The following is a 20,587-nucleotide window of genomic DNA, read 5'->3' as shown; positions in this document are numbered from 1 at the left end:
CTGTCGTGCTTTGGGACCATGACTTCTCAAGGATGTTTCAGCAAACTGGCTGGGTTGTGGTTTTCCTTGTTCAGCCTCTGTCTTGATCAAGAAAACAGATTTCACACAAATACATGTGCTGTTTAATGTGTCCCTGATGCAGAGCGCATGCTCTCTGTGGATAAGTATTGTAAAATTGAATCTTGACGTGAGAATGTCATGCTTTGTTTTGTGTTTTTCCTTTTTTAAACTCTGGGTTCTACTTTTTGAGGTTGGGAATTTCGGTGTTCTTAAATACTGAACAGTCAGTCACTGACCTGGGTAGGCTCTTACTGTAGTTGGAATAGAAGTTCTGTGACTCAAAGCAGGTTGGTTTAGTAGTTGCTATAGTTTTTAAACTACTAGAAATTACTCTGATGCAATGAATTAAATGCAGATTTTTGTGGTGCATAAAGTATCTAGAAATATTGTGAGATTTAGAACAAAAAAAAAATTTCAATTAGGGTAATTCCATTCTCTGCAGAGACTTCACTAGCTACAGAGCAGGACTCCTCATCAAGATTGTCTGCCTACATTAATCCCACTGTCAGTTCTCTTCTTTATGCTATCTTAAGAATTTAACATGCTAAGATCCAATTTTTGAGAAGTTTTTAGCTAATAAAAAATGAACTTGATAATTAGTACTGAAAGAGGTTATTTGTTCATATTTTATTTTTTATGTGTGCAGGAAAAAAAAAGCTCTTCACCAGACTCCTGCCCATAACAGTTTTAAGATTATTTGCGGAGCTTTATGAACTGTTCAGATCATTTTACAACATGCTGTTAGTAACAAAATATCCTTTGTAGACTTCAGTAAAAGTGATATTTTAGAGAGCAGATAATCAACTAAGGATTCCTAACACATTGACATTTCCATTATAGAATTAGCATTTCAGTGCAGAGATCTGACACGCAGCTGAGGTCGCCTAATAGACTGCTCTGTTTTCTATGGAAAAACCCAAAAGCAAACACCGAAAATTAAACTCTGTGCTGAATTGCTGGAAACAAACACTTGAATCGTAGCACATTCAGTTATGTGTCACGCTGCTGCTCCTTGTACAGCTTTGGTCTTTCAAGTCTATAATTCACAACTTCCTCTCAAATCCAAAATTGTTACCAAAAATCTCTTCAGACACCAGGCGGGGCACAAGGAAATGTCTGTTCCAGGCATAGATAGACTGCCAATCAATTTTCATCTAAAAATGTATGCATGTACATTCAGGAACGTATAGAAAATGTTCTCAGTGAGGGGTTGGGTTTATTTTCTGAAGTTATCTAGTCTTCATACAATAGTAAGTGGGACCTGAGAGCTTTTTCTGTTACCTGTGTGCTTAAGTAATAGTTAGGTTTAAAAAGAAACCCTCCCGCATCGCATGTTCTGCTTGTCCTGCAAGCAGCTTTATTACTTTGGTGTCAAGACTTCAGTGGAGCTGCCTGAGGTTTGAGTGCACCAGCTCACTCTTATGGTTAGAATTTGGAAGGGTATTTCTTAAATGCTGATAGGTTTTAGCTGTGTTTTTGTATGACCCACTTTACAAGACAATTAATAGGTGGAAAACTGATGTTCTTTATTTTTAGATAAACTGAACTTTGTGAAATATGGTTTGATCTATATATAATACCTTGAATTGATTGGTGAAGAAAGTACGTGCAGTTTAAACTCAGTGATTCTAACTGAAGTACAGCATGATTTACTGATTGGCTGAAAGTACTGCTATACGATAGTAGGGCTTTTCATATGAAATGTTAGACAAAGCTCTTAAATTTAGCTTTGATATTTCTTTCATGTGATCAGCATATGAGCAGTCTTCAGGCACTAGAGTTTGGTTATTTGGACAAGTTCAGTGCTCTCATTTTATAACAAGTCATGAGAGTTACGAATCAGATCGAGGTTAAGAATTACTCCTTCTGCGTAATTCTACAATCGAGAATATTTAAATGGGATAAGTTTATTTTTACGAGCTTAGCTACTGCCAAATTTTGTAATTAAACCCAGAAATGTTAATTTCCTTCATGGTTAACTGATTGGGAGCCATTCTGATGAGTATTTTATAGGGCTGTCTTTTTTTATTTTTAATTTCTTTGAATTTGTTGACTCTATAGTGGCAATAGAAGACTGTTTTCTTTGTCATCTTCGTTCTCCTTTCTGTTTAAATAATTGTAGAAAGTGCACTTATGACCCTTCATTAGGAGAGTGAATGAATAAGTGTTTCAGTTTATGTGTACAATTTAATTGCATGTGCTTCTGCTTGCTGTAGTGTAAGAAGAGCTTATTTCAGATTAATTTTAAGAAGACCAGGTAACTATTCCATATCTGGGGGATGTAGTTGTATAAACTAATTTTGTTGATCCCCTAGTATATTTCCTATAGATATCACAGTGATGTTCCATTTCTACAATAAAGTTTATTGATCAGTGATGAAAGTGTACGGGGATTGAGGTGGTACTGCTAGGCTTCCTTTATGCTTTCTAAAGAGTTGTAGTGCCCTTTTCTGGAAAGAAATAAAAGTACTTAACAGAATAATTAAAACTATATGAACAACATGTTGCAAATGAACTGGTAGTTTGTTTCGGTTATTCAGTGTCTTGTAGGTGAATTGCTAAGAATTGCTAAGTGTATTTTGTAAAGACAACTCTGAAAGTGACTTAAAGTTCTGATGATAAATTAAAAGATTTCTTAGGAAACTGGTGATCCATAAAGGCATTTTAATCTAGTGAGATGTTCTGTTTAGAACGCAAATTCTTTGCAAGCTCTTAGATTGAGTTATAATTTGAAGGGATAGTGAGGTTTTTAGACCGACAATCTTTGTAAGCATTTAACATCTTATACTGGTATTGATATTTTTGCCAATATCACCTCATGCAGAAAGGAACAGATAATGGAACACACATTCTTCTGGGTGTCTGTCTTGAGAAAATAAATGAAAAAGAGGTTGCTAATGAATTTTAGATTTTACATGTTAGTCATTGAGTTCATCATTAAGCTGAAGTTCAAGGCCAATCCCTGGAATCACCAGTTTACTTTGGTGGAACAGAGGTATGATCCCTGATACACAAGTGTGGATGATGTTTTGGTTCTATTGCGTGCCTGTGTTCCTCGGTGGACTGACCTTAAAGCGTATCAGTTTTAAAGGTGAACAGTGACTCTCAGGTTTTGCTAGAGCATCTAAGAAGCATTTCATTAAAATTAACATACTTGTTAATTCCTGACTGAACTGATTTGGCAGTGGTAGGTTAACGGTTGGACTTGATCTTAAAGGTCTTTTCCAGCCTAAATGATTTGATGTTTTATAGCTCTTTTTTTCCAGTTACAAAATCTTGTATAATTGATTGTAATACTGAATTCGGCACCTGGAGATACACAGATTTTCTCTTAGAACTATCCTAAGTTTCTATAGTAACTTTCTGAAGTAACTTTTCCATTCAATTGAGTATTAGAAGCAGCTGAAAAGATATCACTAGCACAGTCTTGTGCTGGCTTGGAAAGATTTTAATACTAGTAAGAGCAAAGGTGTGCAGGAATTCCTCCCCATTGACCTTACTGAGAGGTGAAAGAGCTGTTTTCTGATGGATTATGGGGTAAATCCCTTACACGTGTTGGGTGGAGGAGACTAGACACAGACAAGCTGAGATTCGGTTTCTCCAGCCAGTTAAAGGGACAATGACCATAGTGTTGGGGGATCGAGCAGTGTGTGCTCAGGCTTCCTCTTCTTTTACAGCATCCTTAGAAAGGGTTTCCTTGCTTGAGTGCTCCTCTGAAATGACATTGCACCTAGTTGCTCTGGGCCAACAGACGCATGAATTGAGCGGGGACCTTGAGTATTAGGAGGACTAGTACACTCCATAGAAGGCTACGGGATGCCAATTTGCAGCTGGTGACACAACAGTTTATATTGTGGATCAGGCAGAATTGTGACTTAACTTCTCACTAGATATTCAAGAAAAGAGGAGAGCTTGATGTACTTTGTACTGGTAGCGGAAGTGTGGCGGTGTTATTGTCAAACCAGTAAACTGAGAGAGAGTCTGAGATGTCTGCTTGAATGAACCCTCTGCCAGAATAGTTTGACTCTCTCTATGACACGAGGCTCTTTTGCCTTGGTTTTAAATTTTGCTTTATTCAGCAGTAAAGTTGTAATCCTTTTATTCCAGTATTTGCAAAATCTACTTGAATAATATTGCCTGGAACTGAAGGTGTTTTCCCCAGTATGCAGTGATATGAAAGGACTTCTGTGGAGATGATTGTGTAGACGTAGGAAAATACCAGGGAGGTTTTAAAGTTGAATATCATGTGCTGTTAGCAGTCATCTTTCAGGTAGACTCTGCTGGCTGTCAGGATTCAGTGAAAATATGTGGAAATTTTCCCCTTTTTAATTTTAAGCCTTTTCTAGGTACTCAATAGAATCATAAAATGGTTTGGGTTGGAAGGGACCTTAAAGATCATCCAGTTCCAATCCCCCATGCTAATTATCCTTATTCTAAGTTTAAGGATTATGACTTGATTTTTGAACAGCCTGAAGTGACGCTAGGATAGAAGGTTTTACAATCTCAACTTTGACTGGGAGCTCTTCACACCGTGTGTTTGACATTTGGAGTTGCGTTTTTTTAAAATCTATTTTAAAAATTATTTGTAGAATAAATTATCAGTAGTGGTTAGTAATTTATCCACAGAACTCCTACTGATTAATCCACATTCCCCTTTGCTCTGTTCTGCTTTTTTTCTACTCACGCGGAAGTATTTGATAATGTTACTGTGTCTGTCCAGATATATCAGTAATTTTACCTGTAGCAGAAAAGTCAACAGATTTTAAACATAAAAATTATGTGGACAGGCATTAGGTTTGGGGTTTTTTTAATAGTTGTTGCACTGTTTTTACATGGATTAGGTCTTTTTTGTGTGTGTTCTGAGTATTGATATGAAATGAGGGTGTTATATAAACATTTCTACTAGGGAGCTATAAAGTTTGCGAAGAGTTAGACACGAACAGAGGTGGCATCACAAATTAAGCTTGAGAGGATCCTGATCTAAATACAAGTATAATTAAAGCATACTAAAATAACAAATAACCTTGTTTCATATCTTATAGAAAATCTTGAAATATATGTGAAAGAGTTTTGTTTTGTTGTAAAAAAGCACATTTCTTGTAGTATCATGCAGATAGACACCTCCACTCCACCGTTAGCATCCAGCTAATCCACCTGCCCCAGAAATTGTTCACAGAATGTTGGCCTCTTCCCAGAAAAACACTACAGAATCAAGCTTTAAGGTGTGTGGAGCCCTAATAAGGAAGGATCCCAGTCGTTGTGAGAACACCACATCACAGAGTGTTCTTTATTCCTTTTTAAAATGTGCCTGTCACTTCGTGAAGTTTATCAACTCAGCAGGGCTCCCAGTCAACAGAGTGAGTGAAGATCTTTTGCGCTCTGCATTTGCCTTGATAATTATTCTGAAGCAAATTGGTACATTTGTAGTTCTAATTCCATACAGCTACTTAACTAATTACTGCTGTCAGTAGCAATTTTTATCTGGTAGTAACGTTCAGCTTAGCTGGATGTTGCGGCTCTGGTGACCACCTCTGAGGCAGCGTGTTTTATGGTTCGACTTAAAAAAGAGCACTGCAGGTACCTGTTGGAACAGTTGATAGGAATCCCACAGGGGTTTGTAGTTTGTTTTTCCTAAACATTTGTAGCGCTGGCCGGAGCAAAGTCATTGACCTGCTTGGGTACCAGCTGTTCAAGAAGCTGCCGCGTTTGTAAAAGGCAGGAACACCAAGCAAGTGCTGCTCTTTTGCTCTTGTTTTGAGGCCCTCATTAAATTATCTAGAGACAATAATCAGATAGCTGCTGTTCAAGGTAATGGCACCTCTGAGCCCTTGTCAAGAGAGCTTTATTTAATGCGCAACAGACCTGGAGTGGTGCAGGTGCCATTTCAGGCCCTCATTTAATTTAAGCTGCTTTAGTTGGCATGGCAACTAGTTGAGACATCTGGGAGACATTATGCTTGGGATTGAGATTTAGGAGGATTTGTGGCATAGCAAAACAAAAATCTTATCATAATAAAATGCAGAGTAATGCTTTTGCTTTTTTTTTTAATGTTTTACATTAAAAATTAAATGTAAAGGTTTGTTGCAGCCGTAATGTAAAAACCAAATTTTAGAAGGCTGGTATAAATATTTAAGAGGGCTTTTGCAAAAGGAAATGAAAAATTAGAGGACTAGAGGCTATGGTGCTGCAGGCTTGGGTTTTTCCTTTATGAATTTTTTATGAAAGCAATTTTAATTTGGAGGTTTTTTTGGTCAAAAAGTGGGCAATATTCCATTTATAAAATTAATTTGTGTGTGGTGTGCTGGTGGCAGCTGAACAATTTGGCTGGTAGGGATTTGGCCGGATAGGGTTTGCAGAGCAACAGATGGAAGGAGAACATTGATTAGGGAGAGATGAAAGGAAGTGTAAGTTTTCTCTTGTTAAAAGTGCAGCGTGACCTGTGCCTGTTAATCGGTGCTGATGATAAGAACGAGTAGCAGCTTCTGTTGAAGCTGATTTGCTTACCTTGCTACCGAGAGATAAATATCTGAACTGAAGTCAGGGTTTGCTATTATATTTCAGACTTGACACGTAGCAGAGCTGGTTCCGAAGAGCGTTGAACCGGCCGATAGGCTCCTGCAGGCTAGTGGCGAGATTTAAAACCAGAGCAAACCAACCCCGCAAGGTTGACCTGGTTGGCTTTGCTTTCGGAGGTGAGGTCAGGACGACACACGTACACGCCACCACGAGGTCGAGGAGTTCATGAAGTTGCGCAGAGGACAAGTGGAACTGAAGCATGTGATTTCCTCCTGCACGGCGCACCCTGCTTCAGCCTGCGAGTGGCAGGGAAACCTGGGCACACTCCTGCGTCCTGGTCCCACCCGGTCAGAGCCGGGCAGCTGAGTGCTGCCAGCTCACACAGCAGATCAGTTTGTGGGTTTGAGAGGCTGAGAGCCGGCTGCTGCCTTACCTTGAACTGTGAATGAACCTGGGTGTACAAGGGAGATACTAGACAGGGGCCCAGGAGATGCAGTTTTATTTCTAACTCTCTCCTTGATCTTTTCAGTGACCTTGGCAGCACCACCTCTGCTACATTTTTGTCCGTTTTGAACATCGCAGAGACTGCTGTGACTCGTAATGCTTACACCTGACGCAGAGGGACCAGGGAGACATTTGATACCTTGCTGTAAAGCAGAAGTTCAGTTAACAGATGGCTCCTGTGTTTTACCTTCTTCAGCCACAAATGTAATAATATCGGAGATTTTTGTTTCAAATAATACTGCTAAAGGTAGCTTTGAAAGCAGCAATGTTCCTTAATTATCAAGGTTACTTGTAAAAGTTGAAAATTCTCAGTATTGCAAGTTTAATTATTCTTGAAAGTTGAGGTGTTGTACTTTTGCTTTAAATTTTGCACTGAACTGCTCTAAAATTAATCTACTAGTGGTGTTTGTTAGTGCAGCAGAGGACGGCAGGGGCAGCTTCTTTGCAGCTCGTAGACAGTGAAGGGCTGAGATATCCCCAAGCAGTTATTGTTAGGGTTTTTTGCATGTGTTTTATAACTAAGATATTCAGGCAGTTGACATGATGATGTTGGTTTTGTGAGTTAAGATATGCTGCTGGTGTCTTCCCTATTTCTCCTTCTTTAGGATTTTTAATGCTTCCTGAATAAACACAATACCCTGCTTAATCCACACCTTCACTTAGCATAAGCCACAGCATATACAACTCTGTATCTTCAGGTGTTTGTGTAAATTATCACTGAGCATGGTTTTTGCTGTTTCTGCACCTCTGTGAGTGCCTGGTTTATCTTAGCTTTTCCTCCAGGTGGAAATTGTTTTCTTTTCCTTTTTCTTCTCCTGTTATAACAGAAGAGGTTTTATGACTGGGATTTGTGTGCATGTGTATATGATGCTTGAGAAGGTAAAATAGCGGGTGCTGGGTAGATCTAGGGAAGCATGTGTGTTTCTAGAAGTCGGCATTACTGGTCGTGTAGCAGCCTGCAAAGTTTTTCTGGCAACCAGCTATCACAGACGCGCAGTGCTAGGCTCTCTGGTTAAACCGTGTTGATCTGTGTGCACTCTGAAGATGCTTCTTTAGTCGTTTGTAATCTGTGCCTCACCGACTGTAAAGAAAGATTTAAAGGTTTCAAGATGCCACTAATCGTATTAAAATTTTGTTTTGTTTTCCAAGTTGTAATATGACTTTGAAATAATTTTGTAACAATTACCTTAATGCAAACACTACTTTATTGAGTAATCTGTTTTCTTTCACAACCCCTTTTTTATTTTCATTATTGTAAGACTCTGGAGACTTGGCCTCTGAAGAAGCTTTATTCTTTTTCACTCGATAGCTCTGACCTGTAAGAGCTCAGATTCCTAGGTGGTAGAGTAAATGTTTCAAGACATTATGTGCTGGACTTTCTGCTTTTGCCTTAACTAATAAATTGAAGATATGTTGTCACTGAATTGATGCAGAGTGACCTCCATAAGATTATCGTCTCTCCTCAGCCACTCAGCTCGGATCATGTCAAAGTTTTTCTTTACCAGATTTTAAGAGGTAACTTTTCTTCTTTTAAATTTAATGACAATTATGTAGTAGTAGTAGTATTTTTCTCTTTACTCTGTTTCTTAATGTTTATTTTCACGACATCCTCATCTTGTATGAGTTTCCTGTGGAAACTTGTTCTTTTTATTTCATATTATGAATGAATAGCAAGCGTTAATTATCCTAGTTATACAAATGTGGCAGCTCTGCTGCTTTCCATCATAGTCACGGGTAAAGATGGCAAGACTTACACTTCAGCTGCAAAGGCTTTTTCGTTGGCCTGTGAGAGTCTTATAGTCAGTGGGTGTGTTTTAATGTCCTCCAGTAATTTTTGAATCAAGGTGCAGGAAGGATGCCTAGATGGAGCCAAACTGATAAAAATTTGTTACTGTGCACGCTTAAGTTATAACAGGGAACAGTCCAGTTAAGCTTGTTATGGAACAGCCTGCTCTAGTGTGATTTTTAGCTAAAACAATGTACCATAAAAATGATTTTAAACTTGATTTATTTTTTTAGTCCATTTGGAAACTTTTATCCAAGAAATTAAATTATTGAGCTTATCTTTTGGACGTCTGGCCACTGTTAGTTGAGTTGCTTTTACATTGCCTTTATTTGAGTATTTTCACTGGAATAACGTGAAAGTAAACAGTCAGTTTTGTCTGGCAGTAAATAAATAGCAGATCATATTCATAAAGAGAAGAGCAAAGAAATATAAATTAGAACCAGAATTAGCATGGGCCATTCCAGGTACTTGTTGTGCTAGAGAAAAGATTTACAGTCCTAAAGAAGAAAAGGCATTTGTGCCTCTGTGATTACTGAATTTATGGTGACTGGGAGACCGTGCAGAATTCTAATTTCTACCCAATTGGCAATGTTAAACTGTCAGTTCAAGTTTGTTCAAGAGTTAGTTCTCATTCTGTTGGACCCAAGAGCTCAGTGTTCTCCAGTTTAATGCTATTATTTATTTTTGCTCTATCTGGCCCTACTTGAATTCTGGCCGTTTTCCATGCTCTGTCTCCTACTGCAGTTCACAGGCACAGACAATTCCACAGCGATGTACGTCCTTCCACCGTGCTTTTTAGTGAGGTGCTTTCTGCATTACTTTCGTTTTCTTAAAAAGATCAGAATCACAACTTCAGGGACTGCGAAAGCACACAGGAAGCACAGGTTGTCTCTTTCTTAACCACCAGAAAGGTTCAAAACATCCCCAGTGGCTGTGATCATAAGTCCTAAGTTCATCAGAGCTACGTTTGAATTTTTGCACTGATAAAATTAAGGACAGAGCTTAGTCTTTACTGTAACTTGGGCCTGTGTTCTCTTACCCGTGTTTTACATTATCTGCTGCTGGCTTAGGAGGATTTAGTTTAAAAAAAAAAAAAGTGATTTAAAAAAATAATAACATGCAAATTAGCTTGGGTTTAGTCTGAATTTATTTCCGAAGTGCAGCTGTTACCTAGGAAATTGTTAAGTCAGATTTTAGGACTGCAGAAGTTAAAATTGTTACTGGGGAAACAGCAGTAAGAGGTATATGTCAATATTCCAGTGTTGTGATTAGCAGAGGATCCAGGTCACAACCAGGGAGATGATGGTTTGGGTTCATTTTGATTAAAAACCAAACAAAGAAAAACAACAAAACAAATCCCGCTTACTTTACCTGCTCTGCATAGTATACTCTGATGATTCTGTCCTTTCATTGAGTGACTGAGTGCCCACTAGAGACTGGAATTTAGACTCATATTGAAAATGAGCCAATGGCAAAGTCTTTTCTGATCAGGAGTTGCAAGACCTTCCAGGAAAATGTTGTAGGCCTTAAACTTCTTTTAGAAGGGGGGGAAAAAAAAGGTATTTATTTTAATTTCGTTTAATATTTCAGGTCTGAAATATCTACATTCTGCTGGCATTTTACATCGAGACATTAAACCAGGGAACCTACTTGTGAACAGCAACTGTGTTCTTAAGGTGCTACTTAAATTTATTGAAACTGTACATATGTGTATGCTGTTCATGATAAATCTGTCGTTATTTTTAAAACAAAAGCATTTCATATGGACACTTCCTGAAAGTCATTTGAAAAGAAAGAAATCCCACAGATGCTTTAAAAATTAGAAACGGAACAAACTTCTTCCTTTCCCCATTTTTTGCTACCTCTCCACAAATCTGTGAAAGCAAGATAGATGTGATTCTTTTGTTTACCCTGCTTGGGATCTCTTGTGCCCTCAGCAGCTGGGAGAGGCAGGCAGTGTCTTCAGGTATTAATTACAACATCATTGGGCAGCGAGCGAGTCAATGTCGAGGCAATACAGAATACCCAAGGCTCTCCTATTAACTTCTCAGACGTATGAAATTGTGGAGGGCTTTGGTGTGTTGTGTAACTGTGCCAATTGTAAAAACATTAAGTTTTGTTTAGCCTGATTTGCTAAGCGTTCCAATGGTGAAAGTTTTTCTTAACCCTCTGGTTCAAGAAATGTTTAAAAGTTCTCAAAGCCAAAGCAGAAGGCTGAACCTCTCTGTAGTGTTTTGGGGTGTATCATGAACTAATGGAATCTGGTTTGGGATGGAATATTCTGTACCCAGAGGTTGGCAATATGTATATTTTTTTCTTAAAGTTTTTTTTTTATCTTTTAGATTATAAATATCGTAATGCCAACTAAAAATGTACTGTGATTTCAAACAAAATTGTACAAAGTTTAAATGGATGTGGAATAAAATAGCATAATCTCTTCCTCTTCCCCTTTCCCTTTGCTTATGCAGTTACAGCTGATGATCTGATTTATTTAAATGCTGGTTTGGAATTTCCTGCTTCATTTCCAGAAGGTTACCTATTTGAAATGCATTAAGTGTTTTGGTTATTTTAATTTCTTTATTTACCTTCTCAATTTAGATTTGTGATTTTGGATTGGCCAGGGTGGAAGAATTAGATGAATCTCGTCACATGACTCAGGAAGTTGTCACTCAGTATTATCGAGCTCCAGAAATCCTGATGGGCAGCCGTCACTACAGCAATGCTATTGACATCTGGTCTGTAGGCTGTATCTTTGCAGAATTACTTGGGCGAAGAATATTGTTTCAGGCACAGAGTCCCATACAGCAGGTATCATTAAATTTCCCTTTAATTTTTTTTTTCTACTGCATAGTTTCGTGGAATCAGTTATACTGGTGCATTTTGAACCTCAAACTTGCTTTTACACACAGACAAAAAAACCCAAGCTACTCTGAAATGCTGAGCTTCCAGACAGTACTAAGAGTAGTGGTTACAAACGTTGGCTTTTGAAATGTGTTATTTTTTGTAATCCCATGTAATCTGCTGCTGTACAAAGCCTGCTGTAGCATTTGGCTGAGATAAAGTAAAGGTGATATAACTGGCATAAATCTTTTTGTACCAACTAATACGTCAAAGTATTACCTTCTTGTTACTTAACTTATTCATTCATTAACTTATTCATTTCAGTTATTCATTTAACTTGTTACTTAAGTTTTGTGTCAATATATTGCTGGAGATACAGGATGGGCACTTGAACTATTTAACCTGCCGATTAGTAGTGTTGCTCAGACTGCTTTATTTTAGGAACAATCAAATGTATAAGAAGGTATTGAATATTTTTTTTTATGTTGTATAGTTGTAGCTAGATATAAAAACATGAGATGCACCAGAATACTTCAGCACCATTCCAGCAGTAAGCAAATGAGTACAATATGCATATGTATCTAATAATTCTCAAGTGCTGTTTCTACAGTAGATAGAGAGTAATGTCTGCAGCAAGGTATTACAGATGGATGCATTTATCTTTCTAAGAGAAGGAATAAAATGTGCTGATGTGAAAATGTTTCTCTTCAATGTTGGTAGTATTGATCTATTGATTAGAAACTACATAGCATTAAATTTGTGAGATTATGTATGTTGATCTACAAGAAGTGAAAACAGATTCCAAACTTCTGTTAAAGGTCACATTCCAATTCTATCCTTTTCCTGCTTGTTTATGCACATAGCGTTTCCTTGGGTTTGAGAGACATTCACGTTAGCACGCTGCTTTCAACAGTCACATGTTTAAAATGTTGTTGTGTTGTGTATGTATCTCTTCAGTGTTGTGTCCTGTCTAGTGGTATCTGTCACATCACCACCGTGGTGCTCTCCAGGAGGGACTTAGTGCTGTCTAGAGTGACCAACAATACTCTGTATGGTCACAGAAATAGGCTTCCTCCCCAGATACTCCCCTCTCCCACCCCTGTGAAGAGGCTGTGAAGGAAAAAAAAGCAGTTCTGTGATCAGAACTGCTGGTTAAATTGGCAGCTGTTCTCTTGCAGTCTGAAAAATACTTAAGATCTCCTGGTTTTTGCATCTTTGATCTTTTGCTATATCAAAGTTAAATGTATGTGTGATATTAATAACCTTGCCTATCCTTGAAATTTAAAGTGCAAAGGCATCCATCGGATGACTCTGGAGTAGCATCGTGGGGTGGACTTCTTGGATGGTGTTCACTTTATTTGATTGGAAAGTTGTATAAAGTTAATTCAGAATTCCTAGACCATTGTTAACCCCTGTGCAGTAGGGCTGTTTAAGAAGTGACACCACATGTATTTCAAGTATTTTCTGAGGAACTCGGTGCTGCTCAAAGGTGGATGGAGCCATAGGAATGCCTTGGCTGGCCAAGGTACAGTCTTTCCTGGTACTTCTGTCGTGCCCCATAGTGCAGGCTGTCCACTCAAAAAGGTTTTCCCTACACACCAGCAGAGCTCACCGGGCCAGCAAAACCTCTCTGACGTCAGGGTAACCATCACCAGAAGTTTTCCTGTTAGAAAAGAGCAGGGAAGAAATTGTTTTAAAACTCACTGTACTGGAATTTGTAACTCAAATCTGTGATGGGGAAAGTTAATAAAGCTGTATGTTGTAAACCAGGCTGGAACTGGTGATTTTGGTATTTTAAACTTTGGATGGCATCATCTGGAAAGTGGTTAATGTATCCAATTTACTTCCTTGAGTTACAGTAGGTAATGTCTGATAAGGATTTTGTGGGATTTCTTACAACGGGAAGAAATGAGATGATCTGCACTGAGACTTACATAATCAGAAGAAACATTTTCAAATACAGGATTTCCTACACCACCTATTTTTGCTTTTTACTGATAATATTTAGAATAGTTAGCATTTTTGTATTATACAGTCGTCTTATTTTTATTTAAAAATGCATTTCTGAAGGTACAAATACAGGTTCTTTTTAGCTTGTATAATTGGCCAGAAACAATTAATACACGTAATTTTATCTCCTAGTGCATCTGTGGTGCAGGAAGGGTGATCTCTGACTTTCTGACTATCTTTCTCTGATTGCTCTGAAGCCTGGCCTGCGCACTCTTTTGTGAAAGGCAGGTTACAGAGTGCTAAGTTTTAACCACCGTCCTAGATTAGCCAGTTCCTCTAGTCTGATTTTGCTGATTATGACTTAATCCTCCTTAAAGATAACCAGTCCCGTGCCCAGGACAGCAGTGGCAGCAGCAGAGAAGTTGGCTTTGAAAGTGCCCTTCTGACCTAAAATAATAATGTACTGGTGTAGATTCAGCATATGTCCCCAAAAGACTTGAGGTCAGTTGATTCAAAATTAATGTTTTGCAATATTTTTTTCTAGCTTTACACTAAAACTTCAGAATATATTATTTATCATGCTTCAGAAAAATGTATTTAATGCCTGTGACGTGCATCTAAATAAATGAAATCAGACCTCTTAAAGCTCTTCTGTGCGTGTATTGGAAATGTATGGGATGAGACAAGAGAATTTATATCTTGAGAGACGTTTAAACATCAGCTTTCAGGAGATCATTATGAAAATTGTTTTCAGTGTTTTTTTTCTTGTAACCATTTGAATGAAGTCTGTATATTTATATTCATATCTATATATATAGATACAAACATGCATTAACATATCACTGCTGCGTGCTTCAGGAAGGGCTGGCTGAAAAATGCAGGTGTTTATGCAATCTGCATTCCCTGATACACTAGTATAATTTTTACATTACTTTTCACTTTTTCTAAATACATTGATCTTTTAGTATATCAGCACCATGTCCCTATTTCTCAATTATTTTTCCACATCTAAACCCCTAAAGGTTTAGGACGTTTTCCCTGTCTGGTTTTCCATCACATTCTCTGTAGTTTTATTCCTATTCATGACAAAATATTTTGTGTAAAGTAGTAGTTGACCTGGTTTTGGGGTATAATCTTGTGTGATGTACAGGTGTGGGATGCTGACACGCAGTTGAGATATTTGGGCTTTAGAATGAGTAGCACACCATAAACTGTACTTACTGTTTTTGCAATGATGTAAAATTGATGAATTGATTTGAATGGCAATGAAGTATTTTATTAATAAAGCTGTAAACAAAAAAATCTCCCAAACTTGAAAACCATCTTCCATTGGGGCTTTTGTTGGTGAAATTACAAATGTTTGTATTTGCTATCTACTAGATGTATACATTAATATTTGTAATTTAATATGAATAGAAGAGTGGTTTGAAATGGATTGAAATGTAATTTACATTAGCTTAAGAATCTGGTGTCATAGTGAAATACATTAATATATACTAAGATCTCCAACATCTATGTTCTATACCTACAGCTGGATTTGATCACAGACCTGTTGGGAACGCCGTCGCTGGAAGCAATGAGGACGGCGTGTGAAGGCGCCAAGGCACATATACTCAGGGGTCCTCATAAACAGGTACAGCTGGGGAAGGCTGCGTTTTCTGTACACGTGGTCAAAACAGTCCTTCAGGCAGCCCCCTAAGTTAGGATTTCCTCTGTGCAGGATTCTACCGCTCCTTCATTGCGGTGTTTTGCATCCTGATTAAATTCTTATGGCGGTTTTGCTCACACATGCTTTGTTTGGATATTTAATCTCAGTGCTGTCTCTGCCTGTAAACAGGGTTGAGTTTACCAAAGGCAGTTGTGGTGTTAAGGTGGCGTGGGTTAATGGGGTAGATACTCAAATTACCATTGAGACAAAGTGGGTTTTCTCTACCTTCTGTCCTGCACACGTGCTTTAACTTGATGATATGGACAAAAGACTCCTTTTCTGAAGCGACAGCTATTTTGAATGAAGATGTTAAATTTAAGTGATAATATTGGCAAGAGATGTAAATTAAAATTGACAGTACAGCTCAGAAAGCCCCAGAGGGACTCCTGTGCTGGCAGCAGCAAGAGTGTTAGAAGTGGAAATCACCCGTTATCCGGATCTGTAAACAGAACAGCCCAGCAACTCCTCACCAAAGGGTCCCCTAACACATCTGTGCAGTGACCTGAGCACTCTGTGAAGGGCTTACCAAGGTATTGAAAACTGGGATACGACACTTGACAGAACTGAAGTGAAACCTAAAATAAAAAATAAATTAAAAAAAAACAAAACAGAAAAAAAGACAAGATGATGTCACCGCGCTGACTGGACAATAAAAAAGGGCAAATGAAACATATTGTTAATAGATAGAAAGAAATGTTTATGCAGGAATCCATAGGGCAGTCATTTTTATGATTGTTGGGTAGTAAAAATTAACAAAATTAATAACCTGAGCATGATAATACATCAAATCTTTCTAGTAGTTAAGTTTGCATCTTTATGTTCTGCATGTCAAAGTAATCTCTCAAATGTCTACTCACCACAATAGTAGTTACCATAGAAATGAGCATTGAATATATATTCTGCTATATCATTAACGTGGGAGTTCTGCCTCCTTGGCACTTTTGATTCACTATATCAAATTGTCTCTGTTCCGTTCTGTGACATGTTTTTTACTTTTAACATTAATAAGAGAAGGATTTCCTTAAGACCTTTTCTACCAGTTTTCAAGCAAATCAAGAGTAATTTTTTTTTGCTATCACATGCTGGAAGAGTTGTAACTTTTCAGCCTCTAGCCCTGCAGTTCAAGATCTGAGAGGTTAAGAAAAAAAAAACAGTACTGGAGTGACTGAAGCTGGGAGAAATTAATCTGCTATACCTTAGATAAAAACATGTAACAGTATACAAATGCATTCAGATAGACTCTAGAATGTCTTGGTTTAAAAATCTGATAATTTATAATTGCTTGGCATTTCCAAAGTCCAGTAATTGTACTCTTGGCAGTACTAAGCAAGAGCTCTGGAATTTGTTGTTCTTGTTTGGTTTGTTAAACCAGGATGTTTTATCAAGAACTGAGATGGGTACAAGAATACCTGCTGGTTTTCTGACCCCAGTGCTGAGTAAAGAAGCTGCGTAGTCTCTGGAGTTGATTTGCTCATTTGCAGTTTGGAAATAGGGGGTTACAGGCATCCAGTTGATTTCTTGAATGATATTTCTCTGTTTTTAGCTTCAAGCACGCTTTGTTTTTGAAGGTGAATTCATGGCTTTTCATCTTTTCAGATGGAGATTTGGTGCTTATAAGTAGCTAAATGTTAGCAGTTCTTAATTAGATTAACAGGGGGAGAAAACCAAGCTAGAAACTGGTGATTACTTTGTCGCACAAACTATTTTTACTTGATGTAGGTGAGCGTAGTAGGAGTTAAGGGGTAAAGCAGTTTGCTGCTTTATGTAAAAATAGATTAATGTATCAAGTTTCTGAATAAAAAACCCACCCTGCTGCGTGTTGGCATAAGGAAAATCCACATATTTTGTAGGCTTCGTTTTCGGTTTTGTTTTTAAAAATTTTACTTCAAACTAAATGTAAGTGAATTGATAAAGTTGTTTAACGGGCAGCCCGGGGCAAAGTGTCTCCTCCCACGTTCGCAGTGGTTTGGGCTCCACGGACAGCTGTGCGCTGACCCACTTCTACAAGTCAAATATGTGGGAGTTCATTCCCTCCCTATTGCAGTCCCTGCACTCTCCCTTATGGAAGAGAGATCCAGTGTGATGCACGTTACTTGCTAGGACACCCGATTTTCGATTCCATGGCAATCAGACCTTACAGCAATTCCACTACCACCAGTTTCTTCCATCCTTGCTAGCACTCTTGTCAGGGCCATTTCTGATCTCAAGCCATGGGCTTGATTGCGGTTTGCTAAGTCCCTAAAAGCTGTACTTAAGCAGATGCTCTTGGAATGGCAGTTGAGCTGTGGGAAGGGGCATAAGTGTAGCAAAACAGGCCTTATGAGGAGCGGCTGAGAGAGCTGGGGGTGTTTAGCCTGGAGAAGAGGAGGCTGAGGGGAGACCTCATTGCTCTCTCCAACTCCCTGAAAGGAGGTTGTGGAGAGGAGGGAGCTGGGCTCTTCTCCCAAGTGACAGGGGACAGGACAAGAGGGAATGGCCTCAAGCTCCACCAGGGGAGATTTAGGCTGGACATTAGGAAAAAATTTTTCACGGAAAGGGTCAGTGGGCACTGGAACAGGCTGCCCAGGGAGGGGGTTGGTTCACCTTCCCTGGAGGGGTTTAAGGCACGGGTGGACGAGGTGCTAAGGGGCATGGTTTAGTGTTTGATAGGAATGGTTGGACTCGATGATCCGGTGGGTCTCTTCCAACCTGGTGATTCTATGATTCTGTGAAAAACAGTGCATCCCTCATTTATATTGGATGCAACAGCTTCCATAAGTAAGAAATGTAATCATATTCTTTCTGACCCAGTGTATGGATGAAACCAATTTAATCACAGTGTTTGGATGGCCCTGCTTCTTTGTGTAGAAGGTGCTTACTGACTGGAAAGATCACATGAAGTTACCAAGGATCATAGCTTTATGTTCTATAGGCTGCACTTAGAAACTAAGGCTGAGGAGTGCCGAGTGCTGTATTTGGTAGCTCAGGCTCCGCTTAGAGTGATGTCGCCGTGGAGGGGTAGTTTTTATATATACTGACAAATTTACAGCAACTCATTAACTTAGATTCATTTGCTTTGCTGATCAGGTAGAAGCCACAGTTGCCTGGCAAATATTAGCATTGCGTACCAGCTGAAAGTCTGTGGAGAGTAAAAGCAGCTCTGGAATTCCTGTGGATCTGAGTAAATGCAATATAATGTCTAAGTTTGCCAGTGATTTGTCCCATAAATACACTAGCTTAGCTTTCAATTGATTTGTTATATTTTACGCAGAATGTTTTAGTTGTTTCTGTCAGCTGGCGAGTACGTTCTTCCCATATCGCAGTAGTAATTAATCACAGGTGCTGGTAAAGCACTCGCTATCATTCTTCCTGTCCTAATGGCTCTTCCCCACACCTGCATTCACTGGCTAATCGGGACGCCGGTTGAATTTTCATGGGAAGAATACCAAGGTGTGTGTTTATGTGGCTGCACATGGATGTGCTGGTTTATTCCATTAAAAAAAAAAAAAAAGGAAGAAAATAAATATGAAGAATCATAGAATCACCAGGTTGGAAAAGACCCATCGGATCATCAAGTCCAACTCAGCAGTGCCACGCTCCATAGTAGGAATTTTCTTTCATTAGTGCCTGTCCTGATGTCTGTGGGGTTGTTTTTAATTCAGATGGGGCTTTTGGTTTCTTTTTTCAATAGGTTTGTGGGTTTGCTTTTTTCTCAGTGTGAGAATCAAAACTCAGTTTCCCCAACTCACTCTTTCTTTCCCCCTTTCCCTTTAGAGAAGTGGCTGCTCACTTGTTTTGCAGCACTTTACAGTGAGTCTTCTACCACTGTTCTTGAAGTGGAATGGGAATAGGAATAATGTCAATTAAGCAGGAAAATATTTTGCTTGATTTTGGAAGGTGACATTATTGTGATTTTAAAGAAATATGTCTTTGAAGCTAATTCCAGAGAGTCTAGGACGCAGCTAATGATTTCAAATGAATGGCATGTAGCATTAATATAAACTGGAGAGGGGCAGATTTAGGCTAGACATAAGGAGGAATTTCTTCACGATGAGAGCGATGAGGCACTGGAACGGGTTGCCCAGGAAAGCTGTGGCTGCCCCATCCCTGGAGGTGTTCAAGGACAGGATGGATGGACCTTGGGCAGCCTGATCTAGTGGGAGGTGTCCCTGTGAGGGGTTGGAACTGGATGATCTTTAAGGTCCCTTCCAACCCAAACTATTGTATGATTAACAGTATTGTTGGTACTGGCAGCGGCTGGGCTGCTCCTGTGTTTTTCCCCCATGGTTTGTGCCCCAGGAATGCCTTATCCCCCTCCCCCAGTCCAACAAGCCCTGGGAGCTGGCCTATTTATCTCTGTGTAAAGTGCTGTATGCCTGAAGGTCGTTTTAATTGTACAGGATGTCACTGTCAGTTAGATATGGATTGCCTGGGTAAGGAAAAGCAAAATAATCCATAGTTTGGCAGTGATTGAGATCACAAAAATGAAACACTGGAAATGATGTGGTTAATCAAACCGCTGAGCAGCTACAGCTTAAAGTCGTGTCTATACAGAAAAATAAATAAATAAAATATAGGTTTGTCCAGGGATTACATCTGAACTAAGGAAACAAATAATCAATTAGATCTCTGTTACAATTGCTGAGTGTTGTAATAGTGATTAAAGCCTTGTTGGAAAGCATTAGGCAGGGCATGTCCTTTTCAGCCAGAAGTTTGTCCTTGATAACTATAAAATAATGCGTGCTGTAACAGTGTTTTCTTGCTGATGGATCTGACAGGACAATTATCTGTACTTTTCTTTCTCCTGTTTCCCCTACAGCCATCCCTTCCTGTCCTATATACGCTTTCCAGTCAAGCTACACATGAAGCAGTTCATCTCCTTTGCAGAATGTTGGTATTTGATCCAGTAAGTGTGATTTAAAATAATTTCTTATGTGTTCTGTTGTAACAGTTTCTGTTGTCTGTTGCTTAAATGAATATTTTAACTAAAGAATTGCATTCACTGGTTTCTTCTCCATTGCAATTCAGTACTTTTGGATCTGTAAAAGACATTAAATTATCATCTTATAATTAATTTCCCCCTGGAATGGGGGTTTCGCATTTAAAAGCTAGTGGTCTTTTGAAGCGAGCTATGACAGAGTGGGAAAGATGAGGGTGTTCGTGAATCATGCTATCTTTTCCTGGCTAGGTGTAGGTAGCAGAACACCAGATACTTTGATGCAGTTCTAATTAGAGACGCGTGG

At 38.8% G+C, this 20,587-nt stretch overlaps 1 protein-coding gene across 2 annotated transcripts in view; it reads left to right on the top strand.

The window, feature by feature from the left end:
- Positions 1–20,587, top strand: part of NLK (nemo like kinase) — a 62,246-nt gene that overhangs the window by 37,135 nt on the left and 4,524 nt on the right. For both annotated transcript variants that reach the window (XM_069873772.1, XM_069873773.1), the window contains exons 5-9: positions 8,489–8,595; positions 10,457–10,542; positions 11,465–11,674; positions 15,189–15,290; positions 20,164–20,250. In XM_069873772.1, coding sequence (XP_069729873.1) covers positions 8,489–8,595; positions 10,457–10,542; positions 11,465–11,674; positions 15,189–15,290; positions 20,164–20,250 — 592 coding nt within the window. The remainder of the gene's footprint in view (positions 1–8,488; positions 8,596–10,456; positions 10,543–11,464; positions 11,675–15,188; positions 15,291–20,163; positions 20,251–20,587) is intronic.

Source organism: Phaenicophaeus curvirostris, chromosome 21 (genome assembly GCF_032191515.1).
Source record: "Phaenicophaeus curvirostris isolate KB17595 chromosome 21, BPBGC_Pcur_1.0, whole genome shotgun sequence".
NCBI lineage: Eukaryota > Metazoa > Chordata > Aves > Cuculiformes > Cuculidae > Phaenicophaeus > Phaenicophaeus curvirostris.
This window is presented reverse-complemented; position numbering and strand designations above follow the sequence as displayed.